Source organism: Terrapene carolina, unplaced genomic scaffold, assembly GCF_002925995.2.
Source record: "Terrapene carolina triunguis isolate 2854851 unplaced genomic scaffold, T_m_triunguis-2.0 Scaffold406, whole genome shotgun sequence".
Classification (NCBI taxonomy): Eukaryota; Metazoa; Chordata; order Testudines; family Emydidae; genus Terrapene; species Terrapene triunguis.
In genome coordinates, this window is record NW_020664757.1 from 2952144 (window position 1) to 2972169 (window position 20026).

Below are 20026 nucleotides of genomic sequence, written 5' to 3' on the forward strand. Positions count from 1 at the left end.
GGTATAATGTTAAATAGCACCTTTTTGACTTGGCAGGTCTGCTCCTTTTTTGTATATCTCTGCAGAACAAACAATTTTGGGAGAGTGAATTAGCTTGCATAACAAAATTGTTCAATGGACACGCTTTTTGTAATTGACATTTCAATTCACTGAGTTAAAAGTGATTTGGGAACTGCACCTTCCCCTGAATTCCCCCAAATCATCCTGTTTTACTATTGCATTTTCCTACTCTTAAAGGAATTCTCTCCCCTTTTTCCTTTAAGACTCATCCAAACAGTGGAGATTGCATTTACTCATTTTCAAAAAATGCTGCCAGGTGCACAAAGTAAACAAATGGGGAGGGATAACAAAACACCTTCTCTATTTTTTTTCAATTATAGTAGTCTACTGTTGTGACAAACACCTCTGTCAGTAAATATTTTTTTAATTATTCATTATGTACTTATTTTAATTCAATGATAGCATTTAAAAATTCACTTTCTTTTTCAAACTAGAAACTGAATGAGAACAACACTAGCAGGTACAATGGTGAACCTGATAGTACAGAAAGGAATGACACTTCCTACAAAATTTTACAGGTAACAGAGCTAAGAACTGTATGTCTTATGGCCACAATAAATCTGCAACGTTACCAGAAAATAGTGTTTGTTACAGTAATTCCTTGCTTAACGTTGTAGTTATGTTCCTGAAAAATGCTACTTTAAGCAAAACGATGTTAAGCGAATCCAGTTTCCCCATAAGAATTAATGTAAATGCGGGGGGGGGCGGGGGCTAGGTTCCAGGGAATTTTTTTTTGCCAAAAGACTGACTGTCTCTCTCTCTCTCTCTCTCTCTCTCTATATACACACACACACACACACACACAATGATGATTGTGAAGCTTGGTTGAGGTGGCGGAGTCAGATGGTGGGATATTTCCCAGGGAATGCCTTACTGCTAAATGATGAACTAGCACTCGGCTGAGCCCTCAAGGGTTAACATGTTGTTGTTAATGTAGCCTCACACTCTACAAGGCAGCATGAATGGAGGGAGGGGAGACAGCATGGCAGAGAGAGACAGAGACACAGACTGTGTGTGTGTGAGAGAGAGATGCGCATTGCCCTTTTAAGTACGCTGACCCCACTCTAAGTACACTGCCTTTTAAAGTAGATCAGCAAGTTGAGACAGTAGCTGCTGCCAGCAAGCTCCTTTCCTCCTGAGCCCTGCTTTGTGGAGATGGGGGGCAGGAGTGGGGGGAGGAGGATACCCTGACATTAGCACCCCTCTTCTCCTCCCTCCCCCCCCGCCCCCGGGTGACCAGATGTCCCGATTTTTATAGGGACAGTCCCGATAATATTTGGGGCTTTGTCTTATATAGATGCCTATTACCCCCCACCCCCGTCCCGATTTTTCACCCTTGCTATCTGGTCACCCTACCCCGTCTGCACAGCAAGCAGGAGGCTCCCGGGAGCAGCTCCAAGGCAGAGGGCAGGAGCAGCACACGGCAGTGCGGGGAGGGACAGCTGAACTGCCCGGCAATTGATAGCCTACTGGGCAGCTGCCGTACAGGGAACTTAAGGGAGCAGGGAGCTGGTAGGGGGGCTGCCAGTCCACCCTGGTTCCAAGCCCCCCCCAGCTAGCTCCAATGGGTTGCTCTTTCTGCAAGCAGTGGACAAAGCAGGCAGCTGCTAAACAGTGTTATAAGGGAGCATTGCGCAACTTTAAACGAGCATGTTCTCTAAGGGCTGGTCTATACTTAGCCGCTAGTTCGGCGGCTGGAAATCGAACTTCCTGGTTCGATTTATCGCGTCTGGTCTGGATGCGATAAATCGAACCAGGAAGTGCTCGCCGTCGACTGCGGTACTCCAGCTCAACGAGAGGAGAACCGTGGAGTCGACGGGGGAGCCTGCCTGCCGCGTGTGGACCGCGTCTGAACCGCGGTAAGTTCGAAGTAAGGTATGTCGACTTCAGCTATGTTATTCACGTAGCTGAAGTTGCGTACCTTACTTCGACTTGGGGGGTTAGTGTAGACCAGGTCTAATTGATCAGCAACGAAACGACGTTAACTTTAAGTGAGGAGTTACTGTATTAGTATGGTGCTATGTGTGCTAAGCATTTTACAGATTGGTATGAAGATAAGATTCTGTCCTAACGGGATTACTTACAATCTAAATGGACAATATATATATTAAGGGGAGGGCTTTGGGATGCAACACACAGCCAAGAAGAGATTGAACAGTGAAGTTTAGCACTCATTTTACTAATTCCATGGCTACTTTTTTTAATAATTTCTTCTGGCAGGGGAAGGTGGTCATTTAGGTTAACACTCATCTGAAGGGAGGACTAGGGCTTGTAGAATTGGAAAGGGTGGAAACAAAGCAGACAAGTGTGGAGGGGAGGGAATATTAAGCAGAATGTTTGCCTTTTGGCTGTCTTCTCTTCTACTGCTAATATAGTTGAATACCTTTTAACTGGGGAAAAATGCATTGTACTTCAGTGCTCAAATCTGAGTAATGTTCTCTTGATTACACCACTCTATAGAATAAGACATGGTAATTGTTTGGTTTTTGTAACCTTTTGTTCTTTATCAGCAGAAAGTTGAATCAGAACTAGAAATTGGGCATGTGCTTGACCAGTACACCTTACATCCAAGAAGACAGAAGAAAAAGGAAGAAATATTTTTGGAAGAGAGAGTTTTTGAGACCGCAAAAACTACTGAAAAAGTATCAACAGAAACAAAGGAGCTAGAGTTTGGTGGAAGAATTGGTATGTATGTTAACAATAGTGATAGTCATGGATTTATTTTTACTTGATATCACGTTGCCATTCTCAAAGATTCTCCTTCCCCTCCCCCCATTGGGGTCATTCTTTTGGTGCTAGTGTATCTTGTTTGCCTTTGGTGACATTGATACCTCACACTTGGTTCTGTTTGACCTGCTGTGGGCAGATGAGTGATTATCATGATCTTTCTCCTTGAAGTTACTAGAGTAAGCATCTTTAAATTTCATAATTTGAAAAGCCAGTTGTCTCAAACTCAGATATTCCACCTTTTGGAGAACTATTGAAGGCAAATGTACTTTATACTTCAATGGAATTAGTATGATCAGTTTATTTTTTTAAAAAGCCAATTGGAAAGTAACTGGGTTTAATGCTGTAAAAATAAGACAAGGAGAATTTTGGCTGAATAACGGGAGGTCAATGATTTCTGACCATTAGTTGATTGAAATCTGGAATAGATTGCAAAGGGAAATAGTGGAGTACCATTGTTTTAGGACACTGGGTTTTCAATCTTACATTCTTTGTTATACAGAAGTAGCCCTTTGGGGTTAAAACTAGAGAGGACAAAACTAGAAAAAAAATCCATGAGAGAAACAATCTTGCACTTAGTTCTGTGAATACAGACACCTCTAATGAGACACACATTTTCACACTGTGCCTATGCTAACCATCACTGCCTGTTGCGTGTGGTTACTTATTTATTAATTTATACAACATACTGTATGTGGACACAGCCCTTGAATAAATCCCTTTGTATCTATAGCTGTATGGTGAACTGCTTTTATTAGCAGGTATTGGTAGGTAAGCAAGTCTATGGGAAAAAAAGAGTTCAGGAGAGTTGGCAGCTTTTTAAAGATATATCCCAGTGCATGGGGAAGATAGGAAGTATGGTAAAAGACCACCCTGGCTTAACCAGGAGGTCTGCAATTACCTGAAGCTCAGAGTCATACAAAAAGTGGAAACTAGGTCAAATTATGGAAGATGAGGGAAAACCCCCGTCCCCCTCCCCCCAAATGAGGGACAAAATTAGAAAGGCCAAAGGCACAAAACAAGATTAAACTAGCTAGGGACATAAAGGGTAACAATAAAACATTTTACAAATACATTAGAAGCAAAATGACGACCAGGGACAAGACAGGCCCATTACTCCATGAGGAGGGAAAGACAATAACAAAAAACAATGGACAAAGGTGTTAAATGCCTTTTTTGTTCCAGTTTTCACCAAAACGGTTAGCAGTGATCAGACAACTAAAATAATGAACATCAATGTAAATGGAGTAGGATCTGAGGTTAAAATAGGGAAAAACAAGTTAAGAATGAACTTTCACAGGAAAATAAGACAAAAACACCTATCATCTATGGGTGAACACTTTTCAAAAAGCGATCACTCTGTATCAGTCCTAATCCTCAAAGGAAATCTATACAACACTTTCAAAAGATGAACCTGGGAGCTTAAATTCATTACTCTGGTAGACATGAAAAATCATGGACTGGACAGACACTGGATTTATGGCTTATTACAACAATCTGTAATCCACTAACCCCCTTTTTTGTCCTATGACTGAGGAGGTGTTAACAGGCCACTCTACCTTGAATGATCCTTTACAGCATGTGCTACTTATGCTAAGCAAACTGTTCCACTTTGCACTTTGTTGTGATGCTGGGAGTGCCTTTCCCAGATCTGAAGAGGAGCTCTGTGTGGCTCAAAAGCTTGTCTCTCTCACCAACAGAAGTTTGTCACCGACCTTGTGTCTCTAACAGACATCTAAAGCCATGTCAACACTACCACTTTTGTCAGTATAACTGTCCCTCAGGGGTGTGGAAAAAAATACAGCCCTGCGTGACATAAGTTACGTCAACAGAAGTGCCAATGTGGACAGTGCTATGTTGGCAGGAGAGCTTCTCCTGTTGACATAGCTACTATAGAGGCGGTTTTATTATGTTGCCGGGCAAGCTCTCTTCTGTTGGCATAGAGCGGCTACATAAGCAGTCTTACAGCGGCGCAGCTGCATTGGTACAGCTGTAAGCTTGCTACTGTAGACGTGGCCTAACTTAGACATGTTAGTTGACTTCAGTCAGCAGGGACTGATGAAATACATCCTAGAATATTTAAGGAACTGGCTGAAGAGATCTCTGAGCCATCAGCAATTATCATTCAGAACCTGTGGAGGATGGGAGAGATCAGAGGGCAAATATAATACCTATGAATAAAAGGGCGAATAAGGACAACCCAGGAAATTATAAACCAGTCATCTTAACTTTGGTACCTGGAAGGATAATGGAGCAAATAATCAAGTTGTGAGTTCCTAGAAGATAAGGTGATAAATAACAGCCAACTTGGATTTGTCAAAACAAATCATGTCAAACCAATCTAATATCCTTTGACAGGGCAACGAGCCTTGTGGATGGGAGGAAGAAGTAGATTTGATATCTCAGCTTTAATAAGGCTTTTGATACTGTCTCGCATGCCCATCTCATAAGCAAACTAGGGAAATATAGCCTAGACAAACGTACTATGAGGTGGGTGCACAACTGGAAAATCATATTCAAGAGTAGGTATCAATGGTTCACAGTCAAGCTGGAAGGGCATATAGAATGGGGTCCTGCAGGAATCTGTCCTGGGTTTGGTTCTATTCAATATCTTTTCAAATGATTTGGATAATGGCATAGAGAATAATGCTTATAAAATATATGGATGATAGCAAGCTAGGAGGGGTTGGAAGTGCTTTGGAGGACAGGATTAGAATTCAAAATTATCTTGACAAACTGGAGAAGTGGTCTGAAATAAACAGGATGAAATTCAACAAGGTCAAATGCAAAGTACAACACTTCGGAAGGAATAATCCGTGGCACTGTAGCAGGATTTCAGACCGTTGGGGGAGAACGCCCCTTTTTGGTGAATGTGGCTTCTCGCAGAAAGGGTGGGGAGGCCTAGCAGACAGAGATTAGGGAGCTTCCCTTGGCCTCAGAGTGGTGGGAACTAGCATTAGGCTAGGGCAGGGGTCAGCAACCTTTCAGAAGCGGTGTGCCGAGTCTTCATTTATTCACTGTAATTTAAGGTTTTGCATGCCAGTAATACATTTTAACGTTTTTAGAAGATCTTTCTATAAGTCTATAATATATAACTAAACTATTGTTGTATGTAAAGTAAATAAGGTTTTTAAAATGTTTAAGAAACTTCATTTAAAATTAAATTAAAATGCAGAGCCCCCCGGACCGGTGGCCAGGACCCGGGCAGTGTGAGTGCCACTGAAAATCAGCTCGTGTGCCACCTTCGGCATGTGTGCCATAGGTTGCCTACCCTTGGGCTAGGGGGACCTGGGCCCACCCTACTCCACCAGGTCCCAACCCAGTGTCCCGCGGAACCAGTAGTCCTGGCTTCAGGCTTAGGTCCCTCGCTCAACAAACATGTTCCGTGGGCCACTTCCTATCGTTGGTCCTGGATTCTGTAGTTCCTTCAGGGTTAGCAGCCTTCCATTTCCCACATTCTCCGCAGTTGACTGGGCTCTGCAGGCTGGAGCTCTAGCAGCTCCCTGGCAGGAGCCTGCAGCATGCATCTGCTTTTCTCCTCAGCCCAGATTGATCTGAGCTGCCACCTTTTATATACTGCTTCCAGATGGAGTATGCCCGGGGGGGTGACCTCCTGAGCCCAAAGTGCGTGATTGGCATACCCCCTCACATGAGCACATACAAAATGGGAAATTACTGTCTAGGAAGGAGTACTGTAGAAACGATCTGGGAGGTATAGTAGATCACAAGCTTATTATGAGTCAACACTGTAATACTGTTGAAAGGGAAAAAAAAAAGGGCAAACATTGTGCGATGTACTAGCAGGTGTGTCGTAAGCAAGACACGAGAAGTAATTCTTCCATTCTGCTCAGCAGTGATAAGGCCTCCACTGGGGTATGTGTTCAGTTCTGGGCACCACACTTCGGAGACAGTCCAGAGGAGAGCAACAAAAATGTTTAAAGGTCTAGAAAACAAGCCCTGCAAGGAAAGACTGAAAAAAAATGGATTAGTTAAGTCTGGAGAAGAGTAGGTTTAGGGGGGACATAACCGTCTTCAAGTATGTAAAAGGGTTGTTATAAAAAGAGGAGTGATAAGTTGTTTTCCTTATCCACTGAGGCCAGGACAAGAAGTAATGGGCATAAACTGCATCAAGGAGATTTAGGTTAGACATTAGGCAAATGTCCTAACTGTAAAGGTAGTTCAGCATTGGAACGAATTACCAAGGGAGGTTGTGGAATCTCTGTCATTGGAGGTCTTTACAAACAAGTTAGACCAACACCTGTCAGGGATATTATAGATAATACTTAGTCCTGCCTCATCTATGGATTAGATGACCTATTGAGGTCCTCTCCAATCCTACCTTTCTATGATTCTATTTTTTGTCTTTTGCTTGCACTGTGTGACTAATCAAGATAATCTGTCTCCACTCACACTGGATCTAATATTCTAAATTAACCTGTCAGCTGCTATCCTTAAATAAAGAGTCTAGATGAAAACACAGTGATCTTAAAATTACACGGATCTAATTACATTGAACCTAGTTTAAATTGAAAACAAAAAAAAAAACAAAAACAAAAAAAAACGTACACTGACCAATTTCACAAGTGGTTGAGTTGGCAGTTTTAAGATTCCCTGTCTTAAAAGCAATTTATTTATATTATCTAAGGTTATGGAATTCTTTGTTTATAATAGTCTGTTTCTAGAGGGAGTTTTGCTCTAAAACAGCAACACCAATTTATAGAAATGCCAGTTTAGATAATTTATATATGGTTTTACATTATAGAATTTTTTCCCCCACCCTCTTTCTGGTATTAAGGTAACCCTAGAGTGAGTGGTTTGTTTACAGAACTCCCCTTTTTTAAAAACAAATAAACTATGTAGCATGGTATTGTGGCTAACGCAGCCATTGTAAACACATGGTGGTAATCTTTGATAGCATTACATGCAATTGTTTGTTTTCTTAAATAAGTGTTTATCCTGGTATGAAATAATGTATGGGTTTATTAATCTACAGATTGAGAATTGCTGTTCTAATGGGATGTTTTTATTTTCCAAGTGTATCTTTTACTGTTGTGTGGTTTTTGTTTACAGGGGCCTTTTGCATGATATTTTTCCTGCCTGCCACTGTATTTTATTTGCTGTTGATGTGCAAACAGGAAGACCCCAGTGTTATGAACTTCCCTCCTTTGCCAGGATTTGATAGTTTATGGGAGACCAGAGTGTTTGGTGTCTTTCTTCTGTGGTTCTTTCTTCAAGCTCTGTTTTCCTTACTGCCAGTTGGAAAGGTAAACTTCTAGTAGTGAATGTGTTCTGGAGGGTTTTGTGGGCTGGGTTGAAAGAAGGTTTGATTCCATTATTTGAAATACTGCTAATTAACCAATAACTATCTATTTATCAATACTATATTGGAATATAACTACTTCAGATTTGTTGAAAGCTTAAATTACACAACTGCCACCCTGAAAACCCTTGCTGACAAAAGTCTGATTTCTGGTCATATATCCCAGTACCTTCAATACACTATACAGTAACCATTTATCATTTAGGTATCCAGTAGTAAAATGGACTTGATGCACTGATAGAATCGTAGAAGAATGTCATATGGCAGCTTTTGAGCATATACATTTTTACCAGTTTCTGTTACTGAGTTTCTATTTGGTTCCACCACTACATCAAATAGAGGGGAGAGTATTTTCTTCAAGATATAAGCTTCATTGCTGGGAAGTTGCTCGCTCAGGAAGTCATTCCTAACCATCCCACCCATACACATCATCGCACAATTGGACAAATACTTTATATTGTCCTTTACCCTTTCTCTGAAGCATCAGATACTGCCCACTTCTGGAAGAAAGAATACAAAAGTAGATAAACCGTTGGTCTAGTTTGGAATGGCAATTTCTATAGAAGTCAGCAATCCTTTAGTTTGGCTGTTTAAAATGGAGAGGATCTGTCATTGGACTCTTCATTGACGCTACTCTGGGAAACAGAAGCTTCTGACTTTGTAACACTTGTGTTAAAATTGCCACCTCCCACTTTTTTCAGACATAAATTTCACTGAGATTTCAGACACCATGCTTATAGAAGTTCCTTGAAAGTTTATATAAACATAGCTAACGTTTATATTTCTGTCCTTCTCATCCTGTTTATTTTCCTTGCCCTCCAAATAATATTTGAAAGAATGCTTTTTAGGGACTTGGTCTACTTGAAATCTAGTCAATTAAAAAAATTAAAAACCCCTCTTCTGGCCTTCAAACAATCCCCCTTCCTCACTAAGCTCATCATCAGAAGCAAGCTCCCCACAGACCAGGACACACCAACTCAAAACAGCACCAGACCCTGTCAGAACAGATGCAAAGCCTGCTGACATAACTGCATTGCTACAGAGATCAACACCCACCACAACACATCTTTCAAGATTTAGGGGTCCTACACATGCCTATCATCATGCATCAAATGCCCCAAACAAATATGTGGGTGAAAAAAGACAAATACACCATGTTACCTGGGGTGGACGCTTCAAAAAGTGATAATTTCATATCTGACGTCTCAGTCCTTATCCTCAAAGGAAACTTGCATAACACCTTCAAAAGATGAGCGTGGGAACTTAAACTTATAACTCTGCTAGACACTAAAAATGTAGACTAAACAGAGAGAGTGCTTTTATGGCTCATTACAGCAATTGATTATGCACCTTACTGCCTGCTAACTTTTAATTGTGCACTTCATTTTAAGTGGTCTATAGCATGTGCTATAGGGTGATGTCATGGCAGGGGTCTATCGTAGACCATCAAATCAGGAAGAGGAGGTGGATGGGATGAAGCATTTCTAGAACAACAGAAATATGCAAAACAAGACCTGGTAGTAATTGTAGACTTTAACTACCCAGAAATTTGTCTGAAAAGTAAAACGGCAAAACACAATTTCTAATAAGTATTTGGAATATGTTGGGATAAATTTTTGTTTCAGAAAGTGTAGGAAATAAGTAGGGGGACAACAATTTTAGACTTGATTCTGACCAACAGCGAGAAATTGGTAGCAAATCTGAAGGTGGAAGACATTTTGGGTAAAAGTGATCATGACATGATAAATTTCATGATCCTATAGAAAGGAAGGTGTGAGAGCAGCAGAAGAACAATGGACTTCAAAAAGCAGACTTTAACAAACCTAGAGAACTGGTAGGTAGGATTCCATGGGAAGAAAAACTAAGGGAAATAGGATTTCGGTATTGTTGGCTCTTTCTCAAGAAGACAATATTAAAGGCACAATTGTAAACTATCCCAATGTGAAGGAAAGATAAGGAGAATAGCAAGAGGCCAGTATGGCTTCATCAGGAGCTCTTCAATGACCTGAATATCAAAAAGGAGTCTTAGCAATTTGTCTGTTTTCCACTTTTTATAAGGAGTACAAAAGAATAGCACAAGCCTTGTATACAATAGTACAAACAATAGGGACAAAGTCAGAAATGCTGAGGCACAAAATAAATTACACCTAGCAAGGGTCATAAAAGGCAGTAAGAAGTTGTTTAAATACATTAGGAGCAAGGGGAAAAACAAAGGAAAGTATAGGCCCATTACTTAGTGGGGAAGGATTGCTAATAACTGATATCATGATGGCTGAGGTGTTTAATGCCTATTTTGCTTCAGTCTTCACTAAAAACTTTAATGGTGACCAGATATTCAACAGAATTAATATTAACAAGAGGGAAGGAATGTAAGCCAAAAAAGGGGAAAGCACAGGTTAAAGAATAATTAGAGAAGTTAGATGTATTCAAATCAGCAGGGCCTGATGAAATTCATCTTAGAGTACTTGAGAAACTAGCTGAAGCAATCTTGGAACCATTAGTCATAATCTTTAAGAACTCCACGGGGACACATGAGGTTCCAGAGGACTGCAGAAGGGCAAATGTAAAACATATCTTTTTAAAAAGGAACAAAGAGGACCCAGGAAATTATAGACGAATCTGCCTAAGTTTGATATCTGAAAAGATACTGGAACAAATTATCAAAAAATCAATTTTGTAAGTACCTAGAGTATAATATGGTTATAAGTAATAGCCAAGCCAGTAAGAACAAATCATGCCAAACCAACTTAATTTTCTTCTTTAACAGGGTTAGTGGCCTAATGGATGGGGGGAAGTAGTGGACATGATATATCTTGGTTTTAGTAAGGCTTTTGACGTAGTCCCATTTAATTCTCATAAGCAAACTAGGGAAATGAGGTCTTGATGAAATTGCAGTCAGGTTGGGTGCACAAATGGTTGAAAGACCATACTCAAAGAGTAATCATCAATGGTTCGCTGCCAAACTGGAAGGGCATATCTAGTGGGGTTCCTCATGGGTCAGTCCTGGGTCCAGTTCTAGTCAATATTTTCATTAATGACATGTATACTGGAGTGTAGAATATGCTTATAAAATCTGCAGATGACGCCACACTGTGAAAGGTTGCAGTACTTGGGAGGACAGGATTAGAATTCAAAAGGACTGTGACAAATTGGAGAATTGGTTTGAAATGAACAAGATGAAATTTATTAGAGACAAGTGTAAAGTACTTCATTTAGGAAGGAAAAATATTGCACCAATACGAAATGGGGAATAACTGGCTACGTGATAGTACTGCTGAAAAGTGATTTGGGGAATATAGTGGATCACAAATTGAATATGTGATGCAGTTGCAAAAAAAAAGGGTAATATTCTGGGGTAGATTAACAGTAGTGTTATATGTTAGCCATGGGAGGTAATTATCCCACTCTATTCAGCACTGGTGAGGCCATCACCTGGAGCACTGTGTCCAATTCTGGGTGCCACACTTTAGGAAAAATGTGGACAAATTGGAGAGACTCCAGAGGAGATGAACAAAAATTATTAAAAGTTTGGAAAACCTGATCTATAAGGAAAGGTTTAAAAAAAACTGGGCGTGTTTAGTCTTGAGAAAAGACTGAGGGGTCGACCTGGTAAGTCTTAAAATATGTTAAGGGCTGTTATAAAGAGGACAGTAATCAGTTGTTCTCCATGGCCACTGAAGGTAGGATAAGAAATAACCATCTTAATCTGCAGCAATGGAGATTAAGGGCTTGTCTATATTACCCACTGGATTGATGGGCAGTGATCGATCCAGCGGGGGTCGATTTATCACGTCTAGTCTAGTTTAGACGTGATAAATCGAGTGCTCTCCCGTCAACTCTGGTACTTCACCAGGGCGAGAGGTGCAGGCGGAGTCGACGGGAGAGCATAGACCAGGCCTTAGGTTAGATATTAGGAAAAACTTCCTTAACTATAAGGGTAGTTAAGTGCTGGAATAGGCTTCTGTGTAGCTCAAAAGTTTGTCTCCTCCATGAACAGAAGTTGGTCCAGTAAAAGATATTACCTCACCTACCTTGTCTCTATTTTAAAAAAAAAAAAAAAGTGAAAAGTAGTTTCAGGTATTGAACCTGCTCCTGACTCCCCTTGTAAACCACATTTTCCTATTTTATTTTCCCTTTTCTAAATGACCCTCCCTGCTCTTTGTGGGAAAATACAAAATAAATGGGAAGCTTACTGAAGGGAAGCTGACATTATACTTTGTGCATTTGACAATACTTTCTGTAAACTAATTAAGTGATGGGAAGAATAGACTTTGATCTCAGTTGTTGCTATTTACTACAGAAGGTACAAAAATTTTAGAAAGGAGTAAGATTTTCAAGTTGATGGCATGCCTCTAGTTGGCGATCATCACTGAACATCTGTCATGTTGGCAAATGAAATTGTTTTAATCAAGTTTTAATCAAGTTTTATCCTTTCTCTTCTAAGGTTGTAGAAGGAATGCCACTTTTGAATGGAAGAAGGCTACAGTACAGAATAAATGGTAAGTGTATTCAATAGTCTCCTTTGAAATTTGTCTAATCTGTGACACTCCGCTTTAATTAACTCACTGCCACAGGTTAATTAAAATGCACATAGTGTAGTATTAGTGGGGAAAAGTTAGATGTTTTGTGAATGTTTCATGTGCCCTGTACAATCTTCATAATGGAATAAGACTCTTCAGTCTTTCAATAGAGTTAAAATTAATTGGTATCTTGTGCATATGCTATCTTTGAAGAAACTAGGTTGTAATTAAGATAAGCTGTGAACAATAACATCATATAATTATTAAGATTATATAGGTTAAAGACAGGGTCCAATCAACAGCTCATTTGTCTTTTTTATTTTTTTAGTTGGTACTAAACTTTTTGCAGCCCTTTCTCTGTGGTTGATTTACATGCAACAGTCCAGCTGCTGTAATGAGTTAGTGGTATGAGGGAGACTGGACATGTGTCGAGTTCTTGTTGGAGATTTGGCTAAACAGTCATTTTTTTTTAAAGATTCTATGGCAGTATGCTAGCTTGGCCATCAGTGATTGAAAGGCTGGTCTCACTAACACTGCTCTTTTAAACCAATAAGTCAATTGCAATTAAGGGCCTGATTCGCTAGTACACTTGGTGATGCAAAGCAGCTGTGAAATAAGCTAAGCTTAAGTGGTCAGTGTCCTCTGGCTGTTTTGTGCTGGTCTGCTGTATCGGAGAATCAGCACACAAAGGTTTAAAATAGAACTGATTTAAGGTTGATGCTTTCTATCCTCAAATCATTAGAAATCTCTCACAGTATTATTATTTAGGTTTTTTTAGTGCTCAGGTGGGACACTTAAAAAAACAAGAAAACTAGGAAATTCCAAGATACACAACTATATTAAAATGGAGTGAAAATTCAGTACATACAATAACTTACAGGGAAATAAATCATTTGTAACCATATATCATAAAATTGAGCATTAAAACCCAGGAAATTCAGAGTTAGTTACATCTAAAGGAAATCCAAATATGTTAAGGTATGGAAACACACAGGTAAGGTGCCCACACAACCTTAAATGCCCTGTACTGACACAATATGAAAAAACCCTGTGTCTTTAAATGGGACTGCAAACACTAAAATGTTTCAGCCCTAATCATGGGGTTATTGCATGGCTTCACTGTAGGGGCAGAGTTAAAGTTCTGGTATCTTAATGTGTGGATTTCTTTTAAGTGTAATTCTAACTGAATTTCCTGGATTTGTAATTCTTTGTTTTGGGATAATTAATTACACTATCCCTATAGAGTGCGCATGCAAGATTTTTTTTTTTTTTTTCCTGGTAACCCTTAATTGCATAGCTATGGCGACCTTCTGTTTTTTTGTATTGGTCCTTGTCCATGGAACCAGTATGTGCTCTCAATCTTAACTTCATTTTAATATAGGGTTTTTTGTTGTTGTTGTTTTTGGTCGTGGAATACTATAAGATTTAGGTAAATGTACCTGTGGCTATGGTAAACATGATAACTTATATTGTTCTTCCATCTCTGAGGGCACAGGATGAAGCGTTCTTATATATTCATATTGCACTACTAGTTCATGAAATCCACATATAAAATGGCCTTGGAAAGTTCTACATGCCTATGGTATGGAGTTTAAATTATTCCTTATCTGTAGAACCTAATCATCATCTTGGCAAGAGTGTGGTCTGGTAAATTTTAATGGCTATATTGCAAGGTTGGCTCAACATGGACTGGCACTATTCTCTATGGCTTGATGGGTATAAAGTTGCCCAGAATTTTCACTGTAGTGTCCAGCTGTGGATGAGGGGATTAAACTTTTCAGATTGTGGAGTTCTGAATTGCATTGCTTTGTGCTCTGGGAAATTTTTTTGCTTTGGGGTGTTGCTTTTGTGTGTTGGCTTGTCGGGGGCACACATTCTCCAGTATCTGAGTGGTTTGTAGCTGTGCGATACCAATGAAGTGACTAACTCAAGTCAGTTTGTATTATTATATTTGGTGATTACATGTCCATGCCCACATTTTCCTTAAAATCACTCCCAATGTAACTAAAAACAGGAGAGGCTATGTTATCTCCTGTCTTTCTTGGTCTGTTATACTTCCTAGCATACTCTGGAGGCTGCTATGCAATTACTTAGCTATGGAGACCTACTGTTTTGTTGTATCTGTCCTCGTCCATAGAAACAAAAAAAAGGCTTTTTTTTTGTTTTGTTCAGATAACTCCAGGATGCTCAGTATATTGAGCAGTTTCTAGTTCAAGTAACTTCTCATGGTGATCCCTTTGTAAATACTATGGAGTTGTGCAGTTTGCAGCTTTTGAAGGATATACTCATTGCAGTCAGGGGCTCATTGCTTCCCTCTTTCCCTCCACAAGGTCCCCGTGTGCCACCCTCCTATGACCTTCCACTCCTTACAACGCTCCCTACAACGCTCTTCATCACCCCCGCTTCCTTAATGCCGGGGGCTGTGTGTTGTCCATTCCCCACTCTACCACATGCCAGGGGGACTGCCAGTCTCCTGGCCCAGAGGGTCTGTTTGCTCCATTACTCCCCCATACCAGGTCCCTTAATCTCTCCTCATGCTGGGGCTGTGTGCATGCCCCCTGTCCTTCCATCATTATTATTTATAATTTTTCTGTCTGGAGAGAAGTTATTCAGGGTGTCACACATTAAACTCTGTTGGGAAGATGGGCATAGCTGGATTAGCATTATTGTGCTGGAAAGCATTATTGGGTGCTATCAACTAGTTATTTGATCTACAGATAATTGCAGAGGTGCTTGAAGCAGTTGGATTGCTAAACAGAGGATAGGGTCTTTGTGTGTCCTTCCCCCCCTCCCCCGGTTTTCCAATTTTCCCTAAAATCAATAAGGTTCTGGCTACTGATGCCCAGACATTTTAGAATTAACTCAATGTGGCATTCAAAAGTTAATGTGTTTAAAGAGATAGAGGAATGTTATCAAGTTGAGCCCTCGCAAGCTCGGAGAACAATAGAGCAAAACTTTGAAAATAAAATAGGCATACAAAAATACATCTGGAGAGTATGTATTCTGGGCACGCTCTCCTTTGTTGCTATTTACTCTTTCTGGACCAAAGGTTTCCCCTCCATTATTCAAACTTCTCCAGCAGAGTGAATGATCACAGGGTCCTACCACCCCCAATCCCAACTATGTCTCTTACACCAAGGCCAGTGGCAACAGACAAGGGAGTCTGGCTCCCCTTTATCCTAGGCTTCAGGTAACAAGTCTATTCCTGACTGCTTTCCTACCTGGCATGCAATGTTAAGAGCTTAAGTTCTTGCTCTCACCTTTCCACTTCAAATAAGCAGTTCATCCTATAGGATCTCTTAACCCACACTGGCCCCATTCTCCTCAATGCTTTCACATCCCCTGTCCCTCCAAGGACAAGAAGTGCTTCAAAAGGGCCCTCCCATGTTTCTGCTGGGAAGCTCTGTATGCTTCAGCACTCTGTCGCCTCAACACCATAGAGCAGGGTTCAGAAGATCCTCTTATGCTGAGCAACACAACACACTGCCATAAGACAGTTGCTCTCGAAAGAACCTTTTTCTTACTGTTGAGAAAAGAACTCTGATGTCCAAACCTGTACCTTTTCTATTCAGGTTCTTATACTGCACCAGCATCATGTATTGAGCCCCTTTCAGTACTGCTTTAAGAAGTTGAGTCATGTCTAGTATATGTCAACTAGTGTTGTAGCCAAGTGGATCCTAAGCTATTTTTATATATATATAAAAAATATCAAATATCTTGGGATCGACAAGGCTACATATGCTGGGACTGACATGGCTACAACACACTGCATGTAACTAGCATCTTTTGTGTGGTTCTTATCTTTTTGTTTTTATTTTTCCCCAGGGGAAAATTAAAAAACAACAGCATTCTCGTGTGTGTGTTGATCTATGTGCTATTTATTAGGAAGGTAAGATTGAAGAGGTGTGTGTGCATGTGGGATGGAAAGCAGCAAAGTCTGTGGTTTGGTTTAGCTTCTGTGGGAGAGCACATTCCTGGATCTCCCAAAATATTTTATCTCCTACACAATTGAGCTTTTAGCCCTGTGGTGGATATGTTGCCAGAGGATCGTAGCTGTAGATGGTGGTCCTTGTCCTGGAGCTTTAGGTGACCTATTTGATAACCCAGGCCCAGATTATTACTTGTCTTGAAGAAAAGTACTGAAGTCTTGAACTTGATGCAATATTCTATGGTGAGCCCGTGAAGTGAATAGATAGATTTGACGTGCTTGAGGGTAACCTGTGTTGCTGAGGAGGGGCGCTGCTGCATTTTGTATTAACTGTAGACCAGGTAGACTGTATTGCTGTAGTCCCATTGTGTGTTGCTAAAACCAAGTCATTATGCGATCCTAGCCAGCTGGAGGTGGTTGAATTCATTGCTCACAGATATTGCTATGTTGAGAGCTTAGCATAAACCTGGAATCCAGGGTCAGTTCTAAACTGCACACTGGCTTGACCAGTTTTGGGTGTGGACCTTCAACCAGAGGAGACTGTGGCTGAAAACTCCTAAAAAAATCTTTTCTTCTTCTAGCCAGCATGACCTCTGCTTGGCCTGTTAAATGCATGTTGCTATGCATATACATGGAAGCCCTGATTCTGCTAAATGCTTAGCTGAAGTGGGACACATGTGTACACGATTTTAAAATTAGATAATTATGTCATTGTAGGTATCTTTAAATCTTATTTTTCAAAACTTCACAAAATCATGCACAAATGTAATGAATGACTCCTTATACTAAAAGTTTGTCTTTTGACTTGGCTTATTGGTTAACTTTTGTTTGTTTGTGTTTTTTAAAGGATTTTATGCTTTTGTCCTGACTGCTGCCGCTGTAGGAAATTCTTTATATTTTGAAATTGAGCTTCATTATTTATATGACCATTTTCTGCAGTTTGCAGTCTCTGCTGCAATTTTTTCTGTGTTGTTGAGCATTTATCTCTATGCCCGGTCCCTGAAAGCACCTAAAGAAGAACTGTCACCTGGTGGAAATTCTGGTAAGTGTGTGAATAATATTTCAAACCTTTCCTCCCTTCTGTTTTATTACACTTTCACTGTACAAAGAAATCTTTGCTAAATCAAATCTTAAGTACATTTTAGGATAATTGCCATAACAGTCTGGCTAATTATTAGATGTTTCTCATATTTATATTGCAAGTTGAATGGTTTTTAATAAAGATACAGATTCTGCATAGCACCTCACATTTAGTTGCCTTTTTTGCATAATGAACTCAGAAGCATTATTTGAAGTGTTTTATGTAGCCCTGTACTTAGAGATGAGAGGAAAATTATTTTTCTTTTGCAGTTTTCAGCATTTGATAGTCTTCTATATAGTCACTTTCCCCTCTTTGTTGAAACCTTTCCAACAACAGCTTGTGGGGAGGAGCAGGGAGAAAATGATTGATTCAAAAACTAGAAACATTGGCAGTGGGAAGTCAGGGTTAGGGGAGAATTTCAATGTATTATTTTAACTCAGTTTTTTTTTACTTGGCTGCATCCTTTTTTAAATCTAGTAGTAGTTTTTGGAAGGATATTTTGACTCCAGTGGGACTACTCATTTATGCAAAGTTAAGCATATGCATCAGGTTTTTGCAGGATCAGTGATAAATTGGGGGGAAAAGATTGACTATGCGCAAATTTACCAAATGTACAAATAAAAGTAGATTCCCCCCCCCCCCAAACATACAGTTATGATAGTAATAATTTTGACTTTTACTTGTAACAGTATGGGTATGGGGGGGGGGTGAACGTCAGACCTTGCTGGCTAACTGCAGAAATGTGTGTGTATATAACAAGACATTAAACTGACATATTGCTTCTAATGGAATAGCAGTATGATGACTAACAAGGGGAGTTACCAGACAAAATGAATGAGTGAAACATGAAAATTATTGAAAACTTGAGCTTACTGGCTTTTTGCTGGTGCTTGGGAGTGAACAGAAGGAATATAAGAAATTGTCTCAATAATTGTGCTTCTAAAAGTATAGTTCTAGCGTTCAAAAGCTGACTTTTTAAAAATGGTATTCTATGTTTCTTCTATATAAGATTTTTTTCTACCTGCCAACTGAGCCATTTCTGTCCTCCTTGTCCATCTTCAAAAGTTAACAAGAATTCTGCCTTCTAGCAGATGCATATAGTATTATCTTCTCCCATTTCCACCCACTCCCCCACCCCCCAAAAAAATTTTTATTCACTTATGCATTGTTTCATTTTCTTGATTAAAACATCTACATGTTCTTGGCTGAAGTTACATCGCTGCTATCCAGCACAGTGTGCGGGGTGCCGTGGGGAGCTTAAAAGTAGGAGCAGCTAAGTTTAGTTAGTATGTATGGGGTTTGTGATGTCACTGTGTCACAGAAAATGAAGTTCACAAGCTCTCCTGACAGCAGAGTTTATGGAAGAGGCAAACTTCAAGGAGGAATAAAAGATGAAAAATTTCCTCAAGAAATTATTTGGCAGACTTAGCTTATGTTTTTACCATATGGGGGCTCTCAGGAAAAATTCCATTATAGCTTTTTTTTTTTTTAATTCACGTTTTAGGATTACAGCACGACTTTTAACCACAGATAAAGTAATAGCTGTTTTATAAGTGTCAGAGGAAGGTGGTGGGGAACAGACAGAAAGCGATTACTGGAAGCATGTGCATTTTGTTTGCAGGGAACTTTGTTTATGACTTGTTCATTGGACGTGAATTAAACCCTCGCATTGGAAATTTTGACCTCAAATACTTCTGTGAGATGCGTCCAGGCTTAATTGGCTGGGTGAGTATGAGTACTTTTAACCATTTTGTTTCACTTGCTTGGATCTTATTAAATATGAAAACTTTTAATTGTGGTAAAGAAATATAATATGCTTGAAAGAGGGGAAAATGTGCAAAACAGCTGTGTATTGAAAGACATGATTAAAACAGATCTCACGGGAACAGTTTTTACAGCTCTATCACATTGCCTGTATTAAGCATTCTAAAAGTGAGACTATGCAGAGCCTATACTTTTTTGAACCAGGGCTACTAATGAGTTACCTTTTTGTGAAATTTGTAGATATATATATATATTTTTTTAAATAAATGTAACCTAGATCTTGGGTCTAAGTTGCCAGACAGTCTACTTTTAAAAATGAACTATAACATAGTAGAAATAAGTGCCTTTAAATTTGTGCAAAATTTGTAGTGAAATGTGACTCTTTTTAGGTTGTTATTAACTTGGCAATGCTGTTGGCTGAGATGAAGGTACAGGATCGTAATGTGCCATCTTTGTCAATGATACTGGTTAATAGTTTCCAACTTCTCTATGTGGTGGATGCTCTTTGGAATGAGGTAACTGACATTCCCTTCAGTCTATATTAAACTTTTGCTAACATATCCAGTTAAATTATGACAGACTAATGTACTCGTGCTTTTTTTTATGAATTGTAAATTTCCCTCCTA

General features: G+C 39.7%; 1 protein-coding gene across 2 annotated transcripts in view; it reads left to right on the forward strand.

Moving 5' to 3' along the window:
- Positions 1 to 20026, forward strand: part of LBR (lamin B receptor) — a 44875-nt gene that overhangs the window by 16480 nt on the left and 8369 nt on the right. Inside the window, exons 4-10 of one of the 2 annotated variants that reach the window (XM_024214581.1) lie at positions 495 to 578; positions 2571 to 2745; positions 7858 to 8051; positions 12552 to 12606; positions 17403 to 17597; positions 19258 to 19361; positions 19790 to 19915. In XM_024214581.1, the coding sequence (XP_024070349.1) occupies positions 495 to 578; positions 2571 to 2745; positions 7858 to 8051; positions 12552 to 12606; positions 17403 to 17597; positions 19258 to 19361; positions 19790 to 19915 (933 nt within the window). The remainder of the gene's footprint in view (positions 1 to 494; positions 579 to 2570; positions 2746 to 7857; positions 8052 to 12551; positions 12607 to 17402; positions 17598 to 19257; positions 19362 to 19789; positions 19916 to 20026) is intronic. The other variant, XM_024214582.2, reaches the window with a different exon arrangement.